At 43.5% G+C, this 12,356-nt stretch overlaps 1 protein-coding gene across 1 annotated transcript in view; it reads right to left on the bottom strand.

Moving 5' to 3' along the window:
• Positions 1-12,122, bottom strand: part of AFF3 (AF4/FMR2 family, member 3) — a 716,335-nt gene extending 704,213 nt beyond the window's left edge. Inside the window, 2 exon segments of the mRNA XM_011969671.1 lie at positions 10,981-11,092; positions 11,856-12,122. Coding sequence (XP_011825061.1) covers positions 10,981-11,092; positions 11,856-12,122 — 379 coding nt within the window.
• Between the last annotated feature and the right edge of the window lie 234 nt (positions 12,123-12,356).

Below are 12,356 nucleotides of genomic sequence, written 5' to 3'. Positions count from 1 at the left end.
GATTCAAGTGATTCTCCTGCTTCAGCCTCCTGAGGAGCTGGGATTATAGGCACGCACCACCACACCCGGCTAATTTTTGTATTTTTAGTAGAGACGAGGTTTCACCATGTTGGCCAGGCTGGTCTTGAACTCCTGACCTCAAGTTATCCACCTGCCTTGGCTTCCTAAAGGGCTGGGATTACAGGCGTGGATAAACATTTTTAAAGTTCCATCTGTGTGTCATGCATGGCTTTAGAACATAATAGTAATGTGAAAAGCTAATGTTTGTTGAGCACCCACTATATCCCAGACCTTGTTCTAAGAAGGGTTCATGTCTTTGCTCATTGAATCTGCCATCCCCTTTTACAGAACAGGTAGCTGGCTCACCCTCAGTCAGCCAGGACATAAAGGAGTCAGGTGAGATGGAGCACCTGCCTTGAGGGGTACACTGCTCCCAGCTGCGAGGGACGACCGGCCCACCACACACTCCACCTCCTTTGGCAGAACATTCTTATTCCACATCTTGGAGATCTGGTTCCCATCTAAACCCATAGGCTGTACCTAGGACTCTGCTGTTGAAATTGAAGGATGCCTCAGCTAGACAGGAGGAATGAGTTCAGGAGATCCATTCTACAGCATGGGGACTACACTTCATAACAACGTGTTATATACTTGAAAATTGCTAAGACAGTAGATTCTAAGTATCCTCACAACACACACAAAATAAGTAAATGACAACACATAGGTTAAATAGCTTGATTTAGCCATCCCACAACGTATACGTGTATCAAAGCATCATGCTGTGTGCCGTAAACATAGACATTTTTCTCAATCAAAACATAATTAAAAATAAAGTAAAACAAAATAGTCCAACTCTAGAAACCACAAAACAAAGCCAACACTACTAAAAAGACAAAGAATGTAGTTAAGTCTTATTTTCTGCTTAATCAAGAGAAAGATCAATAAGATCTAATAACTTCATGAAGAGAGAGAAAAGAAAAAGACTAGACAAATTTAGAGAAGTTTCTTGAAAAAGAAAGGGTGCGATATCTTTTTTCCTCTTCATCCTCAGCCTTAGTTGAAAATTAAGTGAAGTATCAAGGCAGTGTACATACTCTAATGCCAAGTGAGTAACCAGAACCTCGCTGTGCACTACGGTAACCACATGTGACTGCTGAACATCTGAATTGTGGCTAATCTAATTTGAAGACTTAGTGCTCAAAAAAATGTTAAATATCTAATTTCCTGTTTTTATATTGATAGCACATTGAAATGACAATATTTTTTCTTGTTTTGGATTAAGTACAATATATTATTTTAAAAAATTAAAAATCGAATGATGCTGGTCTTTTCAAATTTGAAAGGAGAAATTAGGTCAATGGGTTGGGTTTTCTCAATGTTCTTTTTTTTTCTTGTTTCAGATGCGGGGTTTTATTTTGACTTGCAGGCTGGAGCGCAGAGGTGTGATCAGCTCACAGCAGCCTCGAGCTCTTGGGGCTCAAGCAATCCTTCCACCTCAGTCTCCCATAGCTGGGATTACAGGCACGCACCACCATACCTGGCTGCCATTTTTTAAAAGACTACATTGCTGGCTGAGTGCAGTGGCTCACACCTGCAATCTCAGCACTTTAGGAGGTTGAGGCAGGAGGATCACTTGAACCCCGGAGTTGGAGGCTGCAGTGAACTGTGATCACTGCACTCCAGCCTGGGTGACAGAGCCAGACCCTGTCTCTAAAAAATAAAATAAAATATGAGAAGTAAAAAGGATAAAAAAAGAAAAAAACAAAAAAAACCCTGCACTCATCCACAATTCCATCACTGGAAATATCCACTTTAATGTTTGAATATGTATCTCCTAGTATGTAGGTTTCGTTGTTTGTTTTTTAACCAGAGGGCAGTCATACTATACATACTACTTTTTTTTTTTTCTTTTAGAGGCAGGGTTTCACAGTGTAGTCCAGGCTGGAGTGCAGTGGTCATTCACAGGCATGATCACAGTGGCCTACAGCCTGCAACTCCTGGGCTCAAGCAATCTTCCTTTCTCAGCCTCTCCAGCAGCTGGAATTACAGGCACATGCTACTGTGCCTGGCTCTCATGAACTACTTTTTAGCCAACTTTTTTTTTCACTTAATAATATAGGCCGGGCACAGTGGCTCACACCTGTAATCCCAGCACCTTGGGAGGCCGAGGTAGGTGGATCTCGAGGTCAGGAGACTGAGGACATCCTGGCAAACACGGTGAAACCCCGTCTCTACTAAAAATACACAAAAATTAGCCAGGCATGGTGGCGGGCGCCTGTAGTCCCAGCTACTTGGGAGGCTGATGCAGGAGAATGGCATGAACCTGGGAGGTAGAGCTTGCAGTGAGCCGAGGTCGTGCCACTGCATTCCAGCCTGGGCAACAGAGCAAGACTCTGTCTCAAAATAAATAAATAAAATAATAATAATAATAATAGTAATAACATAAAGGGCCCATCTTTATATTTCAAAAGAAATATGTTGTCAGGATTTTCCATGACTGCATACTATTTCATTGGACTAATATGGTACAATTTGCTCAAGCCACTCTCTATCTTTGGAAATTTAGCTTATTTCCACATTTTTGCTATGATGAAACACATTATGATAAATATCTTTGCACATACACCCATCAGGAGAAATATCTAGTTTTTAAGGCTTTTGACAGCTACTACACCCACAGGAAAGTTTGTACTAACACGTATTCATATAAGCCTCGTATAAAAATACGGATTTTCCAACACTAATACCAGCATTAAAATTTCATCAATATTATTGTAATTCAATGTGTAGCTTTGGTTTACTAATAAAGTAAAATTTTTCTTCCCAACTGCTTATTAGGCATCTGTCTTTTTTTCTGAATTTATTTGATGGAGCTCCTTATGTATGAAGGATAGTAAGCTGTCATTATATATCGAAGTATTTTTCCAGGTTTGCTGTTCATCTTTTTATGTTTTTATGGCATTTTCGACAGAGTCAAAGCTATCCTTATTTTCATTTATACTTTATTTATTTAGTATCAGGCTTACAAAAATCTTCCCCATCCCAAGATCATTTAATCTTTACCTGAGTTTTTCCCTAGCAATTTTACAGCTTTCTTATCTCACATGATGATCCTTTTAGAATTTACTTTGGTTTAATACACTAGGTTTGCATCTAGTTTTTACGCTCCTCGCCACCACCCATAGCAGTTAGACAGCATCTCAGTATCATTTACTGTATCGTTATCCAATCATTCATTTATTCAGCAAACAGTTTATCTAAGGCCCACGATGAGCAGGCATTGTTCTAGGTCCTTGGGATACAAGAAGGAACTTTCATTCTAATGGAAACAGCAGATAATGGCAACTAAATATATATGGTAGATGCAGCTGAATGCAGTGAACAGCGAGAGGATGGCTATTTTATGCAGGGTGGCCAGGGAAGCTCTCTCTGAAATGGTGGCATTGGGCACAGACCTAAAGGGAGTGAGAGGTGACCTGTGCGTCTGAGGACGAGCTCCAAGGTGCTAGGCCGTGACATAGGAGTGTTCAAGAAATGATGAAGAAACTGCTCTACCAGAGCAGTACCACAAATAAGGGAGAGAGCGCTAGAACAGTTCAGAGGGGTGACAGGAGCCAGCTCACGTAGCCCCTGATAGATCACGGAGAAGGCCTTGGATTTTGCACTGGGTGAGGGTAGTGGATTCTATTTCCCAAAGACGACCACGGCGGTGCGCGTCAGCTCTCTTGCAATGTGACATTGTCATGCCTCCCTCAGGAGGTGGAACCTATCCCTCATCCTCGTTGAGTCTGAGCAGGCCTAGTGACTGCTTTGGTCAACAGAAGATGACATAAAGGCTACTGTGTATTTTAGGAGCAACTCCTAACTGGTATGGCAGCTTCAGCTTCCTGCCTCTTAGAAACCGATCACAACGCGAAAAGTGCAACCACTAAAAGACTGCCATTCTGTGAGAAGCCCAAGGCACAGGGAGAGCCCTGGAGAGTGAGATGCCACATGAAGAGAGATGGCACCCAAGGAGCTGCAAGGCACCACACATGAGAGTGGAAGGGGATCCTTCTGCTCAGCCAGCCCAGACAAGCAAAGACCCAGATTCATGACCCATGACATCTCCAGCAAGTTCAGAAGGTTGTTTTGAGCCACCATGGTTTAGGGTAGTTGGTTATGCAGCAAGGGGCAACTGGAACAGTGAAGTAGGGACCCACAGGAGAGTTCTGAGCAATCATATATTTTGACTTAAGTGTTATAAGAATTCCTCTGGCTCCGTGCTGAGAACAGAGTGAAGGAGGGAGAGTGTGGAAAGAAGGAGATTACTTTGGAGAGCAGAGGAGAGATCATAGGGTCCAGGACCAGGGAGGTGGAGGCTAAAGTGGTAAGAAGCGATTCAATTCTGGATGATTTCAAAGAACACAGAGATGGGATTTGCTGATGGATTAGCTATGGGTTGTGGAGGAAAGAAGCTAAGGATGGCTTCAAGGTCCTAGGCTGACACTGGAAGAACGAAGGGGCTTTGTGGGGATGTGAGAAAACTGGAGGAGGAACAGGGCTGGAGTCAGAGAAATGAGCAACTCTGTTTTGGACATGTTAAGATGTGAGGTTGAACACACATTCAAAAGGAGAGACTAAGTGTTGTGGGAGAGCTGGGTCTGTAGTCGGGAAAAAGTCAGGGCTGGGAGATGTAAGTTTGGGCATCGTTGGTGTTTCATTGGTCACAGTGGACCAGATCATCTGGGAGCAAATGCAAATAAAGCAGGGGCATCCGGGGACTGAGGCGCTTCACCAGCCGGAGATGTGGGAGAGGTGGAGAAGGTACCCAAAAGGGAGACTGAGAAGGTGCGGCCAGTGAGGTAGGAAGAGAGGAAGAGAATGATGATCTGGGAGGCAGAGGAGGAAGGTTTCCAGAAGGAAGGAGTGAATGTGTCAAATCAGTAGAAGAATCAAGTCAAAGGAAGACTGACAATTCTCACTATGACTGTCATCATTCTTGAAATGACTGATTCAAAAAGGGGCTTTTCCCATATTCTAAATGGGCACATGTGGGAGTGTGTGTGCACGTTCACACTTTCCCTTCTCCCCCATTGATCTGTTTATCCATTTGGAGCTATGTGACCACAGAAGCTTTTGTATCTGACAAAACAAGTATCACACTTTCTCTTTTTCTCATCTTTGTTTCGAAAGTATCCTGGTTATTCTTATCTAAAATTAATTTGAAATTTGACATTTGAATGTTATCAAGTCCTCTCCCTCCCCAAATGCAGTGGAATTTTAATGTAATCTTTTAAAATAAAAATTAGTTTGTTGAAAGTTGATATTGAGTTTTCTACTTGGTATATGTTGCCATTTATGTATGTTTTACATCGCTAAGTAGATTTTATAGATTCTTTTTATATAGGTCTTGTGGTGTTTCCTCTTAAATTCTTTTCTAGGTATTTACATTTTGATGCCTTTTATGAATTGTATCCCATTTCCCCATTACATTTTCTTACTGGCCTTTTTTTCTGCCATAAGGAATCTATTTATATACGAAGAATTCTATTATTTTGTATTATTTTACAGCTGATACAAACAGATTGCAACACCTTTAATATTTTCACCGCGTGAGATCTCACATGTATGAAGTTACATAACCAATGTATAAGGCTGTCCTACTCTCTGCTTGTAAAATCATTCCTAGTTTGGAGAATGGGATTTAATATATCAGGATTTCATGGTGTTTCCCAAAAAACTTCATGATTTCCAGGTGCTCTGGGAATGACTGTAGCCACACATCTCAGAATGTCCCAGATATTCCCAATTTCAAAGATTTTTCCCTTTGTTAACCCATGAGTCAGACCATATGTCCTTTGATCTTTGTTTCAGAAAATGTTGTCATGGTATCTAGAAATAGGGACAGCCAGGCAAAGTTGTAACACATGGGATGTTTTTCCTCTGAGCCCCTAGCTTTCCTCTCAGTATTCTCCCTGGTTATGTGCTTCTGGTGCGTGCATGTGTGCATGTGCACACGTGCGTACACACACACACACACACACACAGGCATCCTGGAGGAAAGGGATTTTATTCAAATACAACCACATGAACTGCCTGTACAGCCTAGACTCAGGATCGCCCTGAGGGAGCTGGCATGGGAGGTTTCAGAGCTGGGCAGACTGGACGAGGACCCCTCTTCTGTGTTTACTGAGGGTCACTTAGCCTCTTTGAGCCTCCGTTCTCCATAGGTGAAAGGAGTGTATCATATCTGCCTTGCAGCAGTGTTGTGGGACTCAGAGAGAATGTCCGTAACATCCATGCCCAGTGTAGAGTAGGAGCTGGGAAATAATACCCACTACTGTGATTTTGTGAGGTGTTCCAGATAACTGCTCAGGTCTTTAAGAAAATTCCTTGGGCTTCATACTCCACTCCTAGCGGTGGAAGCAAAGCAACCAGAATGAGAATGCAGGAAGCATGGGGTGGCCAGCTGCCAGTTCTCCCTTTTGTATGCCTATCTCTGCAAACAAACCCACCAACGGCTAGATTGCCCATGATAACAAGCCAGCCTCCACTCAGAGCTCACTGTGCAATGACTGTGTGGAAGACATTTGTGATTTTTTTTGCTGTCACCACCAACTATCTACCCTTCCTGTTACCACCGCAGTCTTCCTTCAGGGGATGCCTCACTACGCATAGATGTGGGAGATAGGCCGGAAGTCTAATGGAGGGTCTACCTTTCCCCAAGGGGCAGGCGAGTCATCTAAACAGGGGTCATCACTCTCTTCCCTCTCTCTGGGATTTTAAATAAGTGACATCCCAATATGGGGACAATTGAGGTCATATCTGTCACTGTGGCAGCCACATCATGTGGCCCAGGCTGTTGCCACGTTTCCATTCCTGTGGTTCTTGATGGTTTTCTTACCTTTGCTTGCCGCTCTATTTTAAGTCAGTCAGCCCCCAGTATTGTTCCGCCAGATTGACATTTTGTTCAGCATAGCCTGATTCGGTTTCTGTCTTTTGCAACAGGAGCACTGTCTGATACAACCACAATCCAAGAGGAAAATAGAAAAAGGGAGCTCATACCACTTCAAAAGATTTCTCTTTACTGTGGTCATCATCCAGGGCTTGGGAGAAAGTGAAATCTTAAAAGATACCAGTATGCCAGGTGCAGTGGCTGACGCCTGTAATCCCAGCACTTTGGGAAGCTGAGGGGGGTGCATCACCTGGGGTCAGGAGCTCGAGACCAGCCTGGCCAATATGGTGAAACCCAGTCTCTACTAAAAATACAAACATGAGCCGGGCGTGATGGTGGGTGTCTGTAATCCCAGCTCCTTAGGAGGCTGAGGCAGGAAAATCACTTGAACCCAGCAGGCAGAGGTTACAGTGAGCTGAGATCGTGCCACTGCACTCCAGCCTGGGTAACAGAGCAAGACTCTGTCTCAAAAAAAAAAAAAAAGTGTCCCACTAAATGGGACACAACAACTGAGTTGCAGTTATGCACCATCCCATTAGAGAGGATCTGGGGGTAGAATGCCTTTCTGTTTGCCAATTTATCATCAAAGGGGCGAGAGGTTGAAGAGGCGGAAGGGGAGTGGTGAATATCAACTTATACAACCACCACTCAAACACAAACTCTTTGCATCCTTTTAGGAGAACTTGAAACAATTTCAATTTTCAGGATGGGGAAAAGTAAAAGCCCTATTTGCCCTTTCTCTCTTCTTTATCCGTGGTCTCCACATTGCTCCTTGGCCCTGAGAAAGCTGCCACAAAGCGTTTTACTAGTTATCTGATTGTCATTCTATTTAACATGTCCCCTGGTCTGCTGGCTGATGGTAGTTTAAGCAGGATCTAATTGGTAACATATTGCCAATTGAATTAAGTGCCATATGATAGAGATTTAAACCATGGTAATTTTTCCATAAAGAAAAAATCTGTCAACAGGCTATAGTCAAGGAACAGCAATAAATCAAATTGTCATGTTTATTAGTTATTGCAGGAGTCTAGTTGTCTTGTATTCATTATAACCCCCCATTTTTAGCGCAGATAAAAGCTATAAAGAGGAATATCTGTGCAAGACGCTTTTTAATAGGTTTATATTTGGACACAAACACCTGCTTGTATTTTAATGATGAGAACAATGGTGCCATTTCACTTTGAAAGGAGCATGTATTTTTGGCTGTTTTCTGGATGAAGAACAATGTTTTTAGTTTTTGGCAAAGCTATGTTTTAAAACATTGAGAATCAACTCACTAATAACCAAAAAAAAAAAAGGCAAATGAAAGCAGAAATGAGATATGACTTGTTTGTCACACTTGGAAATACTAAAAGAAGAGATAGGATGATTGCACTAAAGGATTTCTAGAACAGTCATTGTAATTTAACTTGTAATATTCAAAAACTGGAAATCAACTACATTTTCATATATGGGAACGGTTGCACAAATTATGGAACATCAGTTCCAGAGAGTGCAAATGGGTCATTTGAAAGAACAAGTTAAATCATACCTAATGGCATGTCATTAAGAACCAACATTATTTATACTTTTCCTTTCCATTTAACTTGCCTTTACCGAAGGTAGATTTCAACACGTTTTCCTTACATGACTCGGAAATAATATAACAGCATTTTACATATGTAGACTCATTGAGCCCTCATAAAACCCTGTGAACTCTGTAGGACAGGACATTACAGGACACTTCACAGAAAAAGACGTGGAAGTGCAGAAGAGAAAAGTTATTTACGGAAGGATCCATAGCTGTCAACCTTGATAGGCAGGACGTCAGACTACGGGTCCTTCCTCTGAGTAGTGGTGCAGAAAAGATGGTTGGAATTTGGAAACCAGCATCCAGCTCCTCACCATGCCTTCAACTTTCACTGTGACTTTGAACTTGTTTCTTAAACTCTGAAACTGGACATCCTCACTGGTCATGTTTTGTTACTACTTGCTTTGTATTCTGGGTGTGACACGTGGGGGATTGGGACACAGGATCTGGAGATGGCCAGATCCCAACGCTGCTATTTCCCAGCTCTGCACTCTTAGGCTACCTACCAGTCTCTCCTCTAAAATAAGCATAATCGCAATGGCTCAGATACAATAACGAAATGTGTGTAAAATGCCGAGCGCCATGTCTCACACCTGAGAGGCACTGAACGCATATGATGTACTATCATTTGGATGTCACCGTCCCATGTGCCTATTTCCTGGTTTGCTGTACAAGATGTGTATGAGTACATGTGATTGAGCCCCCAGAGCTCCAGAGCAGGTTCCTCTCACAAGCAGGCCTCGTAGGGAGGGGTGTTCTGTGCTTTTCCTCTTTCCTGCTCACTACTTGTCTGTAGCTGCAGTGTAAGGACTGTAATGTCACTGCTCTGGCCTTAAGTGTCACCTCCCAAACCCATTTTACACACACCATCTCCCACCTTCCACCTTTCCCAAACTTTTACCATGTCCCTTCGAGTTTGATGGCTTAATTGTACAAAAGATAGTGATGATGATAATGATGATGATGACAATGATAACAGCTGTTAATACCAATGATAACAGCTGCTAATACTTACTGAGCCCTTTCAATGTGCCAGGCACTCTTCTAAGCACTTTGAATGTATTAGCTTATTTAATTCTTACTTAAGAGGAAGGACTACTGTCTACTATTGTACTTGTGTTACAGATGTGGGAACTCTGATGCAGAGATGTATAGTGACTTGCCCAAAACCATCATGTTAGAGTGGGGATTTAAACCTCGAAATCTAGAAAATAAGCAATGTATATATTTTTCTATTTTCTGAATGCAAATCAAATATAAATATGCATAACACAACTAAACACTAAGTGAAGTCACGCCTAGAACAAGGGAATAGCAGTTGACAGAAACACAACCAAAACTAAGAATACTGGATGTCTGTATTACTTTCACTGCAATCATTTCACTTCAACAGTGAGTTGGGACAGCCCTAGGTAAAAAGGCTCTCTTGTAGTTAGAACATTCTTAAATTCTGCACCAAGGAACACATACTTTTAATAATGGCAGAGACAATATTTTTGGAGGATTATTTAGTTTGCACGATCAACATTCAAAGAATGAGTTTACCACCACTTTGTTATTGTAAACACTTGGATTTTAGCTACCTGAATGATCCCCCCTTTGAATAAAAGGAATATGAAATGCATGTGTAGACATTATTTCATTTTTATATTTGTGAGACCTGAATAGCAAGGAAATCACATATTAGGAAATAAAAAACCCTTCGTCTTACAATTAGTTCTCTTTGGTTTCAAAATTCTGGTCACTGTGTATATTGCATTATACCATATGTGTGTGTATATGTATATACACACATAAACACACATACACACAATGTAATGTGTATAAATACATGATGTGTGTATTCACACACACATACATAAATACACACATATACAATGTTCCATCCAAGGATTACAAAGATAGTGCTGTTAGCCCCTAACAGTGAGGAGGTCATTATTCCAAGTCATTTCTGCAGGAGTGACGGTGGCCTTAGGTGGAACCGCCCATGCTCTCTCCTTGTGAGCTCACTCACTGGGGCCGTTGACTGGGGTCCAGTCTGTGGCCATGTCATGGTTTCTTTTTCTGAGGTTATAGCTAATGGGCCACATGAGGTTAAAACACACTTTTCATAAGGCCCCAGCAAGCATCATACATGTGTGTATGAGCATGTTCATACCCAGGTTATGTCTTCTTTATGTGCACCCTCCACCACACACACACACACACACACACACATGCACACACACACACTCTCACCGCTTCAGTGACCGACTTTGGTCACATCCCATCTCTTCCTTTTCAATCCCTCCGACTGTTCACCAGGGCCTGGACCATCTCGGTGAGGCTGACCAAGAATGCTCCCCACTGCCCTGCCCAGTGGAGCATGGGCACAGCTACTTGAAGTGCCACCCTTCAGGGCACAAAGTGGGGGCTACCTCTCTTCCACGCAAGGCATCCCAGAGGGCCCACATGCCCTCCAGTTTGACCTTACCTCTCAGCTCCCGTTCCTTTTCTTTCTCTCCCCAGTAAATCGTTGAACGTCTTTCTTCTGAGGCTGAGCGTGGAGCTGTCTTCTCGCTGGCGAGCTTTCTGAATGGCACTTTCTGTACAAACAGGAAGAGCATGTGTGGTCACAACCCAAGTGTGCAGGTGTTGATAGAGGATGTGAAAGTGTGGAGGCGAGTGACTAAACCAGATACCCAACCGGCCAACTCTCACTTGTGGCAGGGCCTGGTCCAGAAGGCTGGAAGCAGGAACCTGGACTCACTCTGGGGAGACCAATTGACAAAAGTAGAGGACGGTGGCCATGGAGGCCAAGGGAGAAGGCCCTTTGACTCCACTGCTTTCTAACCCTATGCGGACCCCATAAAAGAATCCCAGGAACATTTTGGAATCTCTTAGATATATGATTACCGGGAATGTTGATTTCAATGGGCTGCTTAACTTGTCCAAAGCTCTGCTGGTTTACTGGGCTGTCTGGGCATCCAAGAGATCAGGACCAAAGGCTCATCCTGCCTCAGGACTGTGACAAGTCTTCCAGACCTTTCTAGAACAAAGCCACACCAGGAAAGAAGAGTCTCAGGTGAGGAATCAGATGTCCCAAGGCCGCTCTACATGACCTACGTGACGGGTGTTACCTCCTCATCTCCCAATCAGTCAACCCACAGGAGCTGGGCTTCCTGCCCCACATCCGTCCCTCTCCCCATTCATGCCTGCAATTATTCTCACTAATGACACCAGGGATTCACCAATGGATGCTTTTTCAGTTCCTGTCTTATTTGCCTCCCCTGCAGTGTTTGACTTCCCTGTAGTGTTGACCATTTCTTTCCTCCCAGAACTTCTGCCTGGGCCGCCATGACTCCATACTCTCCTGGTTTTTGCCAGGTGGTCTCTCACACTGGCAGGTTTCCATTCTTTGGTCTTAATTTTCGCCCTCCCACGAGCTCCACTCTCCACCTCGTGGTTCCTGTTCTCCATGGGTGGCCTCTCCTCAACTCCAGATGCAACTTGCCAAGCCCACATCCATAGCGTCACACGTTTCTGCTGTTCTCCTGGAACATCCCCCAGCACCTCCTGACGGACTGGCCGCAGTGAAACCCTGCTCTGTCCTCTGCCCCCCTCATTGCTTACCATGTGGCCTGTGAACTCCCTCCTGCCTGGTCCCGGCTTGCTCCTTGGGTCTCTACCCCGTTCTGAGTTTACCACCTTCTGACCTCTCGCTTTGCCTCTGCTAATCTGGTTTCTTCAGGTTTGATCCTCCGTTATCCTCATCCAAACAGGCCCGTCCTTATCCTGAGACTGGATACCTAGACACTTCCCCACCCAATCCTATCCCAAGCCCTGGCAAATTATCCCAGTGCTGGCTGC

Source organism: Mandrillus leucophaeus, unplaced genomic scaffold, assembly GCF_000951045.1.
Source record: "Mandrillus leucophaeus isolate KB7577 unplaced genomic scaffold, Mleu.le_1.0 Scaffold9, whole genome shotgun sequence".
In the NCBI taxonomy this organism is placed as follows: domain Eukaryota; kingdom Metazoa; phylum Chordata; class Mammalia; order Primates; family Cercopithecidae; genus Mandrillus; species Mandrillus leucophaeus.
The sequence above is the reverse complement of the archived record's forward strand: the minus strand, read 5'-3'. Positions and strand labels throughout refer to the sequence as shown.